Source organism: Lissotriton vulgaris, chromosome 3_2, assembly GCF_964263255.1.
Source record: "Lissotriton vulgaris chromosome 3_2, aLisVul1.2, whole genome shotgun sequence".
Taxonomy (NCBI): domain Eukaryota; kingdom Metazoa; phylum Chordata; class Amphibia; order Caudata; family Salamandridae; genus Lissotriton; species Lissotriton vulgaris.
In genome coordinates, this window is record NC_141690.1 from 147671549 (window position 1) to 147690264 (window position 18716).

Genomic DNA, 18716 nt, shown 5'->3' on the forward strand with positions numbered 1-18716 from the left:
TAGCTGCTGGGAGGAGGGAGGGGAGAGATTCGCAAAGCCATTACAAAGAAAATCCTTAATACATCTTTCTAACCATGTACCACTTAGAGTACATAATGAACACTGCGGTTCCTGTTTTATAGAGAGTTCACCAACAATTAATGACCACTTTCTTATCAAGATAGTGTTTTATACGTTCTGACATTCTAGGAACCCCCTGAAGCATTCTCCACACAGGTAGCTGTTGAAATATCTTGAATGATAGGTTTTCTTGCAGTGCTCATGCTTTAGTCATTGTGACACAGAAGAAGATTCAGAAGTAACTAGCAATATTAAAGATGGATGGTGCTACATTGTCCAGATCCCCAATACAAAACATTCACTGTTATTAAAGCCATATAAATCAACCACGGGGTCCCCGCTAGAGGAAAAATTAATAAAGAACGGTTTGGGAAAGTTATTTAAAATAATACAACAACTTTCTCACAGTATTGCAATTTATTAACAAAACTGGATACATCCAAAATTGACATCTGTTGAAATGGTCAATCAACAAGCTTAAGAGGCCCAAGGGGAAATGGAGGAAGGAAAGGACAGGGGGTGCTCATTAGAGGAAATTACAGGAAAGTGATAGTCATATTGAGTCAGACCAATCGCAAAATTCAAGGAACTTCAGGACGCGTGAAGTATTTCTTCACTTTTTCCGATATGAGGGACACGTGACCTCACAGGCTCAACTCCGCGTAGTGTCAGTTTCACTTCGCGTCTGCTCCCGCTGCACTGTTGAATGGCGTGCATGGCTGAATAATCCGACCCGGTTCCCTTGGCTCACGGAGGTGCATCGCTGCAGGGCGTTGTCCGAGTTCCATTAATCGTGAGTTTTCGCCACCACTATAAGCGCAGATGAATCTGCCACTTTCTAAACAGTAATTCCTGCCCGTTTTGCACCCGGGCTTACGGACCTCTGTTCCGTTTTGTTTCCATTATCATAGTGATCGTGGCTCTGAGGCTCTGACCTGTTTTCCAAGGCTCACCGAGCTGCATCGCTGGAAGTCGTTGTTCCAGGCTCATTAATCGTGAGTTTGTTTGGCCATTATTGCGCATGCAGATGAGTCTGCTATTTTCCAAATAGTTTCTTCAGCCCTAGCGGCATCCGGACTTACGGACTCTTGTTCCGTTTTTGTTTTCATTACCATAGTGATCGTGGCTCCGAGGCTCCTCAAATATTCGTCGAGCTCGTGATCCAGCCTGATATTTTGATCACTTCTGTTTAGGATCAAGTAAGTGGCTTTGTGTCATATGTGATGTTGTAGACACCTTTAAAGCCAGTACTAGATTTTGAGGTCGTTTTTAATTTGTTTCCTATAGCTTCGCACGCAACCCTTCAATTTGAAAGTACTCCTTTGAAGCCTGTGAACTTTGGATTGATCTAGTGAGTATGGTCCCCTAATCTTTGGCGTTCAATCGCCAATTAATTTAAAAAAAAAACCTTTATTTTTTCTAATATATCAAGTATTTTTCCTTTGTGTTTGCAGTGTCCCCTCTATTCAAACTCCGGTTCCCTGTTTAAGTCATACATTTTATCCGGACGCATAAGCTTGGCTTTGCACTGATTTAAGGCCCCACGTGACCTTATACTTAGGTGAGCTTCAATTGATCTCCTCTGGTGTTCCGTACTTTTCAAAGTTGTTGGGCCCACATTAGTTCCTGGTTGGACCCCTTTCCACCCTTTGGGATACCACATAAAACTCTGTTTCAAGAACGCTCTGCGTGGTACCAGAGTTTATACCATACTACTGGTTTCCTCCTCAGAAACTTATTACTTATCATTCCCTCTGTCTGTTTTATTATTCCTCTGTAGTTTGCGATTTTGGTTTCGCGTTGGATATTCCTCTACGATTGATTGGGATACTCCATTTCCCCCAGCTGAGCACGTTGTAGCCTGCTGCCCATGGTAATTGCGCATATTCATACTTTGACGCCGGTTCCTCGACGTCTGTGATTAAATAGGTTGTGATACTATAGTACACTCAGCTCCTAAATAATTAACTTTTGTCCCCCCCCTTTTTTAATTTCCAGATCTTGGCCCCCTCCCCTCTTCCCCGTTCTACCCTTCCAGTCCTGATGAAGACCCCATTTAAGGAATCCACTCGACCTACAATACAGGGGTCGAAACGTCGACGGCTTTTGTTTGGTTTTTCTGACATCCGGTTCCAAGTCCCTGACATTACCATTGACATGGTTGTACCGGAGAATGTTTTTTTCCTGTAATTGTACCTAATTTAGTCTCCCAATGTTTAGGATGTTACATTTGAAATGTTCAATTGCCTTTGAATTTTGTGATTGGTCTGACTCTATATGACTATCACTTTCCTGTAATTTCCTCTAATGAGCACCCCCTGTCCTTTCCTTCCTCCATTTCCCCTTGGGCCTCTTAAGCTTGTTGATTGACCATTTCAACAGATGTCAATTTTGGATGTATCCAGTTTTGTTAATAAATTGCAATACTGTGAGAAAGTTGTTGTATTATTTTAAATAACTTTCCCAAACCTTTCTTTATAAATTTTTCCTCTTGCGGGGACCCCCTGTTCTCCATGTACCACATAGCGCCAAGGTCCCCGCGACTGCTGGGTAAAACCCCCCTTTTGTGTAATATATAAATCAACCACAGCATAAGAGAGTAGCTATAACAAAGTGATACAATATTAACAGTTAACCACTCTACTTAGTCTGTAGTTGGCAGTCAATATCATGCGTCTGAGTTGTTAAACTGAGGGAAGCTATCCACTTTACCTGGACATATCATGACAGAATCTTTTTCTAGCTCTAAAGATAAAGTCCTCCTACATTTTGAAAGACTATATCAAATCCACATGTGGGGGCTCCATTGTTACCATTGAAACACAGCTCGATTGCTCTTTTCAAGATCCAGAAATCAAGTCTACGAATAGATGAAAGCGAAGATGTTTTTTTTACTGTTAGCCATTATAACGCACAATTGTGAAAGATAGATAAACAGTTCTTGGAATATCAATTTAAGAGAAAATTAACAAAAATAAAAGGTTTGTGTGCTGGCCTTTAGCTTTAGGGTACCTTATACCCACTTCCCCCAGTATATAAGTTACAGATTCCTTTTTTACAGACCAATTGTTTGCCATTGGTAGCTAGATAAGAGGCAGGGGTCAATGGGCCGTATGTATGAACACATTTTTCCATGGACAGAATTAGTAAAATGCTTTGATACATCTATCCCAATATCTCTTGATTGATTGGACAGCGGCACTATTAGATAATTGTGAGAAAAGTGTACCAAACCATATATTCACCTTAGATGCTTTGCTTTTTGGACTACTCATTATTGGACTTTGGACATGAGTAAATCTCACTAACTGAGTCTCACTCACTCTAAGCTTTGTTAAGCTGGATTGTGAGTGCCAACCGCTAATGTCCACCTCTTAAAAAATGGTCAGCTGTATAACTTGGGTAAAAGGCTCTGGGATGGTTGCGTTTAGAAACACCATCTAACACAGCCCTGTATCTCCATACAGGTAGCCTGTCACAGAAGGGGCCCTTCTATGGGTGGTGCTTGCCTGTACACACCTAATAATATGAGAGGACGTTGATAGTATACTTTTGTGCATCTGTAGTGATTTACGAAAAAGTGTGTGTGCTTCATTGTTTTGTACACTATGGGAGAAAGTTTCATCATAGTTGGCCTAGCGACTTGACACACCAATATTATGGTGAAGCAGGATCACAAATGCAGATCTAACTTTAATTTCCATATATCTACACTCCTTCTGCACTTCAAAATATATCCTTCTCTGATTCAGCGCCTAATTAGATTCTGGTCTTTTATTGTTTACTGGAATGTGAGACACTATAAAATGCTGAATGTATGGAAATATATATTATCCCAAAAATATTCTTTGTTTTATTGCAGCTTTGAACGATCACTGACGTCAGGTGTGGAACGTGTTTGACTGTGAATTTCTAAATTTGATTCAAAATGTCTAAAAATTAGAGGAAGGAATTAATAAAGACTTTTACAGAATTTACTTTAGAATCATATGTCTTGTTTGAACTTGTGAGACCGCTTTGCTCTGGTAATCTACCCTTTTGTGTGCTCTACTTCTCCACTGAGATATGGAAAGTTGTTCTCTTATAAGACTTGAATCTGGACTTTCTGCGAGCAAGACCTGTGCTTATACCAGTTGGATCGAAACCTCTTCCGTAATTGACCTTGTGGCTCTTCCTCACCTTCCCGCATGTGCCATGTGTAAAGAACGGTCATAGATGACAATATACTGGAAAGAGGTATGGCGTTAGTGAGACTGTTTCAGGGGATCCTTCTGAGGAAGGGTCCAACAGTCTAAAACTGAGAGACTGCCCCAGTCGAGAAGAAGCAAAAGTAGAGAGAGCCTAGGGCATCAAGCCTGTTGAACCCCACGCAGCAAGACATATTGCACTGTGACTGGCACCCACTTGCACACAACATGGGAGCTTGCCACTTTGCCTAATCCCTGACCGTGGCATATTATGCTTCCTGACCTCGCCAGTTCCATACCTTGTGTGTCGCACTTTTCCCTTGTGTCTCTCACTCTTACCTCAATACACTTTTCATGCCACAACCTTTCTCTTTGGAGTTTCTTCAGCTAGTCACTATGATTGTGGCATTATGACTTTAACGTAATAAAATGTTATCGAAGGTGAACTGGGTGACATGATCGACACCACATTAATAATCTTAAAGTACCAATAAAATACAAAAAAATAAGTAAATAACCTACAATATACAGTGAATCTACACAATGTAATGTTCCAACAGATTACATTCGAAAGGCTGTTTTTTCCAAACGTAAAATAAGTTAATAGGAAAATTTGTAGAGCATGTATTCACTTCATGAGGTATCATTGTGCCGTTGGCAGATGACAGTTTTTTGCTGGTTCCCAAATGAAGGGCACATATTTTCTCAACCTTGGAAGGACGAAAGGTTAATTGAGTGACCCCCACTAGGATTGAGCTCAGGATCACAAGGTCAAGGACTTAGGGCCATATGTATCAAGCCTTTTGCGATTCGTTAAGGCCGACATTCGCAGAATGTCAGCCTTAGCGAATCGCAAATGGCCTTTTTACCGATTTTGAAATGTAAGAAACATTAGCAAAATAAGGAATCGCAAAAAATTGCGATTCTTTATTTTGCTTAAGCATTTAAGGAATCGCAATTTTGCTTATATGCTATGTATGAAGCTTTTCAGACTTGCAATTTCAGGTATAGAAATCACAAATTACCACTAACTTGTAGTTGGTGGTAATTTGCGATTTCTTGTAACTATGCACAATTGTGCATTTGTGAGGGTGGCATATGTAATTTACAGGGGTGCAGCGGGGTGTCCTTAAGACACCCCTGCACCCTTGCAATAATTCTCAAATTGCGATTAGCAAATTGCGAATTCGCAATTTGAGAATTATTTCGCAATCATTCCTATGGGCCTCCTGGCCCATAGGAATGCATTGGAAATTATTCCTTAATTGCGAATTCGCAAAATGCGAATTCGCAATTAAGAAAGATTAAGGGGAGGAGCCAAGCCGGCGACCGCAATGGCCGCCTAGTCCCTCAGCTCCGATCACCATCTCCTCCCGGGACCTCATCCTGCGTGAACTACCGTGGCAAGACGGAGTGTACGGGGACATGAAAGCGCCCGATCACCGAGGGCGCAATCCCGAGGTTCGTGCCTGCTTGTGGAGGCGAGATATGGTCGGCGACGTTTGCGGCCCGCAGCAGCCCTGAGACCGGGGACTCGGCCAGTTTGTGAGGCTGGTCCCCGAGTGAACAACAACGGCCGCCGTCGGCCTGGAGGGACCGGTCAGCCCTGAGGTGGCTGTAGCGGCGGGTTTTTTTTGGCAGGCTTATATTGGCAGACTGTTACTACGTGTGGGGACCGAGACTCTCACTGTGCCCCCGTGTAAACGGATAGTGCGACACGATTTTCACTTGCTCTCCGCCGAGAGGTGTTTTCCTAACCGTCCCGCTTCTGGCGGGAGGCTCCCGAATTTCCTGTTAGCCGCCCTTCAGCTGCACAGACTCCAGCGGTGCCTTTTGATTGATCTTGGTGGCCCTGCCGGGGGAGCTACACTGCTCGCTGCCTTGCTGCCTGTGCCACGGCCCCACACCGGACTTGCTCTGACCCGTGCTACTATGGAGAAGGGGAACATGATACACGGGGGGCACGGAACTGGTTTGCACCTTGACGCTTTGCTGGCCTCTCTAGCTGCCCTTCATGACACCTTGGTGCAGGGCGCCCGACTATTGGGGGACAAGTTGGATAACATGACCCTCGCGGTGGAGCGAATGAGATCGGCTGACCCGTTCATGCACAGCGAGACGCCGTCTTCGGCGCCCGGATGCTTCAAGATGGCGCCTACTACTGCAGCTGGAGGGTCGGAAACACTGTGCCTTGGGACTTTCCATACGTGTACTATTGGATGCACCGGACAGTCTGGAGACGCTGGCCTGGACCTGGCTGCTATACCCTTTTCCAACGACCTGTTGCTTGAGATCCTGGTGCTGCTCCTGCCGTATTTGGACATTGTATTGTGGTTCTCCTGTGTTGCTTCGTTGCATGGAGTTTGGAAGGTCTGTCTCACTGCCAGGTCTTGCCCGTCGCACTTGCTGGAGATTGGTACTGTCGCTGGTTCTGGTACTATAAGCAAGACTGGACAAGGATAAATGTCTCCCCTCTGGGTCATCGTCCTTTGTGCTGGGGCTGTGAGGGCTGCGCGATACGTTGTCTTCTTTGATGCTGCGCCAAGTTGACTCTGTCCCTTGCGACATGTTACTTTGATCTGATTCTTGCTGCTTTAGTTCACATTCTGTGCTGATATAATGTCATGTATGGGAGAGGCCGAGGGACTGCTATAGGTTGGCTTTCATTTTTGTTTGTGACTTTGGTTGCAAGGGGTACCGCTTTCACGACGTTGTTACTACAGTGGGTATGGATGCTTTGGGGAGCAAGCTGTACTGTTTTGTGATCAATCCTGTTTCCGGCGTGCTACTGCCTACGCTCCGCTCGTAGTAGTCCCGACTGTGTATACCCTGCTCAATGATGACCCCTTGTACCTATATGTTTTAATTGCCGGCGAGGGGCACCGGGTGCCCGGGAGCGGGCCTGCTTCTCTCCTCCTCCATTCTCTATATTTTCCCTACTGTGGGGCAGTTCCGGGGCGACAGGCACGCTGTTAGTGGGTCAGGCCATAGCCATTACAGGGGTGCAGGGTGGCGGGTGCGGGGGGGGTTTGTTGTTTTAGTTTGTTTTGTTCTATGGTCCCTATCGCTCTTTTCCGGCTTTGGGAGGGTCTTCCTCTTTAGTGGGGCTGGCTGTCTCTGGGTCTCGCACCTTTTTTCTGTTTCCGGCATTTCAATACGCCTTTGTTTCCTGTTTTTGGGGGTGGGCTCTCGGGGATCGGACTTGGTAAAGTTGCTTTCTGTACCGTTGCTATCGTCTAGTCTTGTCGCTGCGGCTGCTTTGATTGTATAGTTGCTGTAGTCATAGCCTATCTCCGATTGTAAATGGGGTACGTCCCCCCTGTTTCTTTTTTGTCCTTTATGTAAGGTGTGCAGTCCTTGTTGTTCGCAGCCCCCTCTTTTCTTCTAAAATTGAAAAACGAAAACCTCATATTCTATGTTGCGCACCCCGCAGTCCTTATAGTGTACTTTGAAATATCCTGTTTGTATATTGACCTATTGCCTACGATTCTCCTGTTTTTTAATGACTGTCTTTGCGGCCGGCCATGATGGTTGTGGGCTTGCGCATGTATCTCCTTAATTTTCCAATAAAGGTTTTTAAAAAAAAAAAAAAAAAAAAAAAGAAAGATTAAGGAATCGCAAAAAAAAAGCCAATTTCTTCATACATACCATTTTGCGATTCCTAAATAGCGATTCCTTAAAAATCGCTATTTAGGAATCGCAAAATGGAACTATGATACATATGGCCCTAATTCTTTTAGTGGACGTCTTTGTTCATGCAACTGGATCATTTTTCATGCAGTTAAAAAACAATCTGAAATTATCCACCATCCTTCTTAAAAGTTCTCAGAATATACAAATTTCATGCATATGGATGATCGTTTGTGGACTTGTTGCACTAGCTGTCAAACTCACTACTTATCTTAGATTCCAAATCGAGACTCACACATCTAATTTCGTTCGTTTTTGCTGCCTAGGTCATTCAAGATTTCTCTTTTTAATTAAACTTAGTTTGGATCTGAATTTGTTTTTATTCCACTGTCCTGTGACTTGTAACCCACACATACACCACATGTACTTTCTAGTATAGCTTTGTTGCTCAGTTGATATTAGGTTGTGCCATAGATACCCAGCAGTAAAAATCTGTGTTTACTTTTGTGGACTCAACCGAGGCACATAGCCCAACAGGACTGACCATCACCCAAGTTTCAATATTTGTTTCTTTTTAGTAACACATAAAAGGAACATTCGTGCCATTGACATTTTTCAAAAAGTGTACCAGAAATAGTTGCTAGTACTAGCAGATATCATCATAACTAAATCTGGGTTCAAACAAAAGACATCAGCATAATTAAACACACATGTAGCTAAATAATATATTGCATTTTCAATTGCTTGTTGGAAAGTGCATTCGATAGTCAATTAAATTAGGTTATTCAAAGTGACCATAGACAACTTTGCTATAATTAATCTGTACAGAGCCAAACATTTAAAACAAAAAACAGATGATGGTGAATCTCAAAGTATGTGTTTGCTTTTCTCTCAGGATGATTCCTCGAAAGTCGTGGGACATTTTGACAACAGCAGAATGAAAGAAAGACATTCTAAAAAACGGTCTGGTGTAAAGAAGAAGACAACAGAAAACGACGTTCATAAAGGAGAGGTATTGCTTCAAGTAAGTTTTTTCTGTTTTGCATTCTCTCTGCGGGGCGCTGCCTTTCATTCTTGTTAGAATATTTTTTACATGAAGAGAGTATTTTAGCAAAGGAATCAAATGGCGTTTAAACCCATTAATGACCGACACCTAGGGCTACAATAAATGTTTTAAAATGATGCTCTGCACTTCATTGCACAACCATGTTCAGCCTTATAAATGGAAGGGGTTGGACCAAGTTCAGTGGGACTGCATTGTTTGCCACAAAAAGATGGTGCAATAATTACATGGTATATAGATATTATGCTATAATTGCTAGTAAGACTTAAAAATACCTTTTCCCAATCGCAGAATTACTGGAACAAAGGGGTCTTTAGTGCTCGACTAAATGGGCAGGAATAGGCAGAATGACAAGAGTAAGGACCCTCCAAGTGACAGAGGGCTCGACTGGTAAGCAGGAGACACTTATACACATAGCTGCCAAGGGTTCAGATTGCTTATGTGTGACATTTTCATAATTTCAGTGTCATTATGAGTGACATTCAATGATCATGAGAGACACTTTCTCGCAAACAAAATCAAGCAATTAAACTGAGGGAAACATATAAATATCAGAAATTACATGCAGGTTTTCCGATTGGCATGTTTTCAGTGTACTTATGAGGGATCTTCTAGTGCTAAACGTGTGACATTTCGAGTGACACTTTATCCCAAATAAAACCATAAATGTAGGCCACGTAAAAGATAAATGTCAGAAAATACCTAATTTTGGCAATGAGAATCTCTAGAAAGACCTTGAAACCACTGCACACTCCTGTAATGTAGGGTCAGTAACCTACTTGGGCCCAGTTAATTCCAATGTGTGCTGCAGCTGCTGTTACCGCACATATTGGAATTATACGTTTTATGATAAATATCGGCAAGTCAAACCTGCTGATATTTATCAGGGGAACTATGCTCTGTATTTACCAGAACATGAATATTTTGTTGCAGTAAGTACCAAAATCTACATGTTATTATCTCAAACCTCGTTAACCCCTTCGCTGCGGTGTTTAATCCCCTGCTGTGCTGGGGGGGGGGGGGGGGGACGCAGAGTGCCCCCATGCTCATGACGAGCTCAGCTCATCATGAGCTACAGCGCTCCTGTGCTCATGATGAGCTCAGCTCGTCACAGGTGTATTGCCTCCCGTGGAACGCTCAGCACAGCGGGGGAATTCTCCCCGCATGCGAGCGTTCCACGGCTCATTACGAGCTGAGCTCGTCATGAGCACCGGAGCGCCGTGGCTCATGGCGAGCTCAGCTCGTCATGAGCGTCCAAGGAGTTAATAGGAGTATTTATTGCACCCCGTATTTCGACTAGAAGGCGTCGGATTTTATTAGGTGTGAAAAATATCACTCCAATCACCGAGGCGGTCACTATGAAGGCCTTGATTATAATAGTAATAATCCACATTTGTAAAGAGCACAATCACCCGTAAGGGTCTCTAGGCGCTGGGGGCTGTCGGGAAGATTAAGCAAGCTATTGCCCAGAGTCACATGGTGCTGGGCTAACCTGCCGCGGGTGCCGGTTCGAACCGTGATCCCCCGATTCCGGAGTCAGTTGCCCTAGCCGCAGCGCCACACCTCTTTCTTTACTAATGCATGTGCTGGATAAATCTGTTTGCACTCCAGCCTAGCCACATATTTGGGTGAGGACAAAATAGCACGTGCTCCCCTGAATCTAATCATCATTAACAGAGCTGCTGACTAGGAACAGAGATTCCAACTCGGATAATATTTAAAGAGCTTTTTCTTTATAAACTGAGGAGAGGAACTAACAAGGGCTTTGTGTAGGGTGCACATTTATCAGAACACTGCGGGAGCCTATGAATCACTTTCAAAGTAGGGGCGACATGACCAAAATGATAAGAATTTCTGATGAGGCGAGCTGCCAGATTTGAATGTCTATAATTCTACCAAATGTGTTTTCATTTCCAAGATGGCATGAGTTGGAACAATCCAACCAGGAACCTACTCTGGCTACTTAAGCAAGCCACTTGCCATCATGATTAAGAAACCTAATTCTATTTTTTGGAGCAAAGATGAAAAGGGCATAAAGGGTTGCAATCAAGAAATTGGAGGCCACATAGTGAGACTGACATGACGTTTGTCAGGGGGTCATTTGCGAGCCCATGTCCAGTTGCTAGAACCTCTCCAGGTGGGTATGGGTGCATTGAAAGCTGGGAGCATCTCCACCTTCCTTTCATTATGTCTGAGCCCATAGCCAGATATTTACTCCCTGTGACTAGTCTCAAACTTGCTGAAAAGAGATACTAAGCCACCCAGCCAGATGACAAACTGTACCATCAGAATGAACGTCGAAACCAAATCCCAAAGAGAGGATAAATATTACAAAAATAGGGGAGAAAACCCTAGAATGACGGTGACAAGAGACAGAGGAAAATGACTAGAGAATAAAAGTCTGGGATTGGCTGCCAAGAAAAATAAATGAAACAATGAATGTCAATTCAATTAAAAATATCTTTATTCGATTGTTTCGGTGCAATTATAAAAGTACAGATAAAATATCATAAATACATGTTTGTATAAAAACTACATACGTTCATTGTATTCATTTAAAACCAATACAAAAGGCGAAAACAATTTCATTTATAAAGTGCAAGTTAAATGTCCCTACGTTTCCTAATAATCATTGCATTTTTTAAAAACAAAGTTGTTGTTGCTACAGATACATGATTATCTAGGGCTTGAATACTGATCATCACCACACAACAATGACGAAGTCCTAGTTCTCTTAATAAAGGCAATAAAACAGTTTTCCTCATTTCATCATATAATTTACAAAAAAGAAATACATGACTGGTACTCTGGGGGGAGATATTATCGCAGGGGCAGAAAGGTAGATCGTGCGTCCAGTTATTAATTGTAGGGAAACTAACCAGTCTGTGGAAGATATTAAATCTGAAACGTGTAAGCAGAAAGCGCTCATTATTTGTTACATAGATTAAATAGGGCTGAATCTTAAAAGTTGCTAAAACCAATTGATGCTGCTGGATAGAGGGTTTTAGGACCTCCGCAGCAGTCCTATTGGAATCCAGAAGGGCTAAACACTCTTTCTTCAGATCTTTTCGTGAAATTGCTGAAATACCAGTGGGATTCAATAAGTATTCTTCTCTCCCAATATCTTTAAGGAAATTAAAAACATACTTCACCCATGAGATTTTTGTAGCACCATCCAATTTCAGAATATCTGTCAAGACATCTCTGTTTAAGTGTGTCGCTTCTTGAGTCCAGACTCTATGCCATAGTAAAACTGGCTCTATTTTAATGAGATCAGTAATGTAACAAAGGCCAAGTTGTGAATGACAGTTAAAATTAGATGAGCTTTTGGTAAGTGCCAATATATATTTTAAAAAGGAATTTTGAGGAACCTGTATGGGTGCGGGGTTAGCAAAACCCCAGACCCCACTGCCATAGGTAGCACCAGCTACACATTTAGCTTTGTAAATTTTAGTCCATTCCACAGGGGGTCTAGTTCCTAGCTTACTGGAAAAGATTTTGAGAGCGGCAGTGGATCTTAAAAGCTCAAGCTTTTTAACAGAAATAGCTTGAGACCACATCTCATTTTGAGCAAAATGTATCCCAAGATAGGAAAAGTGTTTAGCAAATTCCAATTTTTGCCCCGCTATGAAGATTGGTCTCTTGGATTTATTTTGCCTGCCACAATACATAGTGAAAGTCTTTGATGTATTGGCTTTCAGGCCCAACTCTTTCATAAAGCGGTAGAAACTGTCAACCACGTGCTGTAAGCCCACCTGAGTACGTGACATGAGTACAGCGTCATCAGCGTACAAAAGTGCTGGTATTGGGCGGCCGCCTTCAAAGGGAGGATCCAAACTATCTTTGCACAAGACACCTTCCAGTCCGTTTATGTATAAGTTAAAAATGAAGGGGGCCAGGACACAACCCTGCCTGACCCCGCTCCTGATTGGTATTGTGTCTGTGCGCTCTCCGTTTAGGCCAAAACGTACGCGGGCCGACGCGTTACTATAAAAACGTTTAAGATAATAAATAACATTGGATTCATCCCCAAGATGTTCCAGGATAGACCACAGTTTAGAATGTCCAACACAATCAAAAGCGGCCGAGAGATCCACAAAGGCCAGAAACAAGTTGCCCTGTTTTGTCCTCGTGTATTTCCCGACCAACATGAGCAGATTCAAACCCTGTTCTACTGTCCCCAGACCAGGGCGAAAGCCATACTGGAGATCAGACAGGACAGAGTTTTCCTCAGCCCATTCCAAAAGTCGGTCTAGAATAATTCTGCCCGCAATTTTAGTAAAGGAGTCCAGTAGGGAAATAGGCCTAAAACCGGCAGGATCCTGTCTATTTCCCTTTTTGTAAATCGGCACAATTACAGATTCCACCCACGTGGGCAGGAATTCAGCAACACAAGTAGCGTTGAACACCTGAACCAGAAGGGGCGCCCACAGAGCAGGAATACTCTTGAATAGGTCTATGGGAACCCCGTCTGGCCCAGGCGCCTTGGCGCCCTTACGTCTACTCAGCGCCTTTTCCACCTCCTCTAGAGTAAAATACAAATTTACTATTAAGGGGATAGTCGTCAAGGGAGGTCAAAGACCCCACTTGACCTTCTTCATATTCTTCTCCTTCATAGACTCTTTCGAAGTGTCTGACCCAATCTGAGTTGCATATAGCAATATGCGAATTTCCTCGGCTGATCTAGGATTATTATGCCCGGCCTTTTTTAGAGTTGTATAAGCCTTAGTGCATCTAGAGTCATACCATCCTCCCTCCTTCTTCCTCTTCTTAAGTTGCCTAGTAAGGGAGTTTTTAATTTCATTCGATATTACTAGGAAGGATGCAAGGCAAGTTTCAGGTGATAAATCTGTCTCTAAACACTTTTTAATTTCTAGGGAACATTTTTCAACCACTGTTTTAATTATCTCTGCCTCGTTTATCATGGCCCATTTTAAAGTGTACCCATTGGTTTTGCCAATTACCAAGTCAGCATCTAAGCTATTGCATTCTCTATTGTTGATTAGTATTGGGGCCGTAGGTAGCAAAATAGACAGGCATAATGGAAAGTGGTCACTCAACGCTATATCAGGAACATTAAAGGAGTGGATTCTGTTCCTGCTGTCATTAGAAATAGTGATAAAGTCTATGGTTGTAGAACAACCTCTACCATAAAATGTTGGAACTACTATTGGAGCGGAAATGCACATTTCATTAACTAACCCTAAATCAAAATTGGCTAACAAACAATTAAATTGATCCCCTAAAAAATTATGCTTAAAATGAAAATGTCCCTCGCCTTCATCCCGTGCTAGGCCACACCTGTTATCCTTAGTTAATTCGCACAAATTACAGTTAAAATCTCCTAACATGATTACCATCAATTTCTGTTTAAAACAGTTTCCTTGCTTAAGTAAAACCTTGGTCAATTTCCTCAAGACACTCGTAACATCCTCAACAGGAATATTATTATATATATTAACCACAACAATCGGAAAATCACAGCCCAGATCAAGAACCAAAATTTGAAAATAAATATCTTTAACAGGTTCGATAATTTCCCCACACTTTAGTTTGTTAGATAAATAAATACTCAAACCACCCTTGGGCCTCCCATGGGGGACGGCTACAGCTGGGGTACAAAATGTTCTATAGCCGTTCAAGTGCACTGGTTCCAGGGTCCATGTTTCTTGAAAACAAAGCAGTTCTTGCAATTCAACGAAATCCCTCCAGATAGGATGATCAATTTTAGATCCGATACCAGCTATGTTCCATGATGAAATTTTGAGAACGGGTGGATCTTTCGAAGGGGTAGACAAGGCTATTGGGGACAGAGGGATAGGGCTAACATGTGAAGGGGGGGCTAGCTGGTTGTCCCCCCTCCCCGTATGCTCTTCTGTCGCCCTCCCCCCCCCCCCGAACTCCCCATCTATAGACATAGTTGACACTGATAATGGTGTATTCTCCCCAAGTACAACTATGTTTTCCCTCGTGCAGAGTTCACAGTAAGAGTCTTTATTTGTACCTTGGACAATGGGGTTTATAGTCACAACAATGAATGTTAAAATTGTAGAGCACGCAAATGCTTAAAAAGGAGGTGTCCAGGAAATAAAAGGTCTGATTAAATGAACTCTATGCCAAAACTTGCCTTGTCAGATTGAATAAATGTGTTTTTAACTGTTTCGCACAATGATTGTGAGTCAGTTGTTTCTCTGGGAAGGTGTTAACTTTAGTAGTAAGAGAGACTGTGTAATCCATGCAGCTATTGAATCTGGAATAAAAAGACACCTATGACTCACTTAGAGAAGATTTCTAGAGTTAAGGAGCAGTGTTAGTTCTTCAGGATTCTGAAGACCAAGCAGAACTAGCAGCAGCCATCCGGTTGCAAGCGATAACTAAGACTTTGGTGCCGAGTTAGCTAGGTGAGGGCATGATTATCCAGAAATGAATAAGGTAAAGGTCCATACAGAACAGGAGGACAGAGATAAGGTAAAGTCAAACTATGAGTGGGGCCACTGACTCATTGAACAAAACCAAAAGGAGCGAATGGCTTGTTAATGTTAAAGCCATTGACATCTAGATGAGGAGCAGTAGTAACTAGATGAGTAGTGATACATGCCTGGCTTAGGGATTCTGTTGCATTTCAATATTTCACATAAGTGAGCCTTATTTGTGGTCAGATGTTCAAGTTGATAATAAACCTGCCTTTGTTTCACCAGATGTATTTTGCCCTTCAGATGTAAATAATGGTTTGTATGAAACACTATTGATATAGTCTGGGAGACAGAGAGAGCGAGAGAGAAGGTGAGAGTGACTCTACACATGCATGGGGAAGAATTTTAGCATTGAGTCAGGGTACCTAAGATAGGAGAGAGATCCCTCGGGTATACTGCAGAGTCTGTACTTGGAAATAAAACTACTCTGGAAGTCACAAGCTACCACTGCTTCACTTACATTTCTGACTAAGCATGAGTCTTATATGGAGACCAGGATATTCAGTCACCACATGAATATTAAGTCTACACTAAGAAAAGAAGAGACGTTGTTAGTGGTACTTTATATTTCATAGTAGGGGCAAGGCTTGAGTTTAGAGTCTCAGCTCCTTTTTTGGATTAATTGACACACCTTAACCCCTTCCGTGCTCATGACGTGCTCAGCTCGTCATGAGGCACGGTGGCCTTGTGCTCATGACGAGCTGAACTCGTCATGACACGCGCAGCACTCACACGCGGGGCTAATTCCCCCTGCGGTGCTGAGAGTTCTAAGAAACGGGCGCGGTCATGACGAGTTCAGCTCATCATGAGCACAGCGCCACCGTGCAGTGTGACAAGCTGAGCTCATCACGAGCTCCGTGGCGTTGCACGCGCCCCCCTGCCCCCAGCGCTGCGGGAGAATTAGCCCCGCGGCGAAGGTGTTAACTATGATGCATTAAGGTATAAGACTGGGGGTAAAACTATGTCGATAAGTGTCAGAACACCTTTCAGATTGCTATGGGGCACACAGGGGTTACTGGGCCCAATCATGGGGGTTGAGGCCTTTTACTCCTGATGTCCCGGGCTCAGCCTAGTATGAACTCTGAGTAACGGGGCCAAGTAACTATTCTGCACTTGACACTCTGAGTATGCGTCGTTATTGAAGTCCAAAGGCTCCCTCAGGGGGAGGTAGGTACATGTTAGTGAACACAGGCTCACAACTCAGCATGTGTGAAGCAGCATCAATAAATCATGGTCCAGCCAAATACTCACTGTGATAAAAGAAGAAGACTGTTTTGTTTCTACTATTAACTAGCCCAAAGGAAGAATACGACATTCACAAACAATTACACAGTCACCTCTGAGATTGGGATGCTAGCGTTTATTTGGTAGCTCCCTGTCCCACTCCCTCCTTCGTCTAGCGATCATGTTTAATCCCCAGGCACTAATAGTAAACATCCAGGGTTTGGCCCACTAGTAGTCTGAGTTTCATGAGTCCTCTTTGACCCTAATCTAAAGTCAATAGTGTTCCAGCGCTATAACGCTAATTTAGCAGCAAGTTCCCCTGGGGCTGACCGGATCAAAATCAGTCTTACATGCATCGTCAGGTTAAATCATCTGGAGTTTCTGATTGCGCCCCATCTGCAGGCACTTGAGTGAGCTACAGCTAAGTTCAGGTGAGTCAGACGCATGTGGCCTGGCAGCTGCACTCAGCGGGTGCAAAGTCTCTCACTCATGCTCCCAAACCGACCATAGGGTCCCTGTAGCTCCTCCTATGGGTAAGTGTCTAGTTTGTCTCCTGGTGAGGGTTGCAATGATCCTGTCTAGGGTCCTGCGTCTGTTTGTTGGTACGCAGCTGCTCTCATGGCATCCTCACTTCTCCGGTGGATGGTGCCAGACCAGTTTGCGGTTCGTGGGTCTCTTCTTGGGCTACATCTTCTAGCAAACACCATCTTTCCATGCTAAGTTCTGCTAGTTGAGGAGCCACCATTTCGGGATTAACAGCTGCCCAACTAGTCGGGACTACTTGTGGGTCAGGTGGGGCTGCACCAGTGCCAACTTTGGAGTTCCCCCCCTACTGGTGTAGAATCTCCTTGGCTCACTGGAACCTTGGCTAAAAGTTGCCCACCTTCCCTATACTCTCTCATGTTCCTCTTAGTTTGGGGCATACTTGCACAAGCTAAAGGTTCAGCCCCCCCCCCCCAGAATACTCGGTGTGGACTGGCACTGGACCAGGACCTTACTTCGGCTCAGACTAACCTCTGGATTGTCATTCTAAAGGAGACAGTAAAGGGCGACGTTTGTACTGACTACCACCGTTTTGCCAACTAAGGATCCAGCTATTTCTAAGGGTAGTAAGGCCAAAGGACTAACAGTAACCTCTCCTGGGGTAGCCCATACTCTTTTAGTCTCCCCTGAGGTATACTGATTTGAGAGTACCAACCTGCCATGCACGAAAGTGTGACTGGCACATGTATATGTCAGGACAGTAACTTGGATTTTATTCACCAGAAGGTGGTGGAAGTGTCTACTCCCCTTGGGAATCTCCAAATTGCCTTTTGGACCCATTTTCCAGTTAAGAGGACTTCCACGTTTGGGAAATCGCCATCACAGGCTTCACTTGTAACCCCTGGGGATACACTTGTGGGTTTGATTTTAGGACAGGGAAGGTCCTTGGCTAGGTTCCCTGGCTGCCTACAGTTAAGGCACCAAGTCTTCTTGGGGTCCCAGTTCTTACCCTGGTATTCACTTTGTTTTGTGAGGTGTCTCAGGGCGCACCCTCCTGGTCAGGTTTTTGGGGAATACAGAGGACTCCTTACTTTCATCTTTCTCTTCAGAGTGGTCCACTTTCTTCACTTGGGGTGAGGGGGGCTTTTTGGCCTCTTTCTTATTGTCACTCCCTCCTAGCCTAGTTTTGGATACTCTTGTTCTTATGCAATAATCAGCCTTCCTCCCACGCTCTTGGTCCCCCAGGAATTGAGGCAACTTCTTATGAACACAATTACTTAATAAATGTTCTTTCATAATTACATGTTAAAGCCCATCATAACCATGCACATTGCTACCTTTCAACCAAGCACCCAGTGTCTTTACTGAAAAGTGTACAAAATCAACCAAGGACTGACTCAGGGTTTTCTGAGCCTCCAAAGCCCCTAATCAGGGTACCCTTCATGTGGTCATAGGACTCAGCCTCTGTTCTGGTCAGTGTCAGGAGTCTATCCCTGCACTTACCAGAGGACAGTTCCCAAAGGAGAGGGCTCCAATACTTCTGGCTGACCGCCCTTGCGCTACAGGCTCTTTCGAACGCTGCAAACCATTCTGTGA

General features: G+C 43.6%; 1 protein-coding gene across 1 annotated transcript in view; it reads left to right on the plus strand.

Moving 5' to 3' along the window:
- The window catches only part of EVC (EvC ciliary complex subunit 1), a 609121-nt gene that overhangs the window by 1549 nt on the left and 588856 nt on the right, over positions 1–18716 (plus strand). Inside the window, exon 2 of the mRNA XM_086964104.1 lies at positions 8773–8901. Within this exon, the coding sequence (XP_086820230.1) occupies positions 8773–8901 (129 nt within the window). The remainder of the gene's footprint in view (positions 1–8772; positions 8902–18716) is intronic.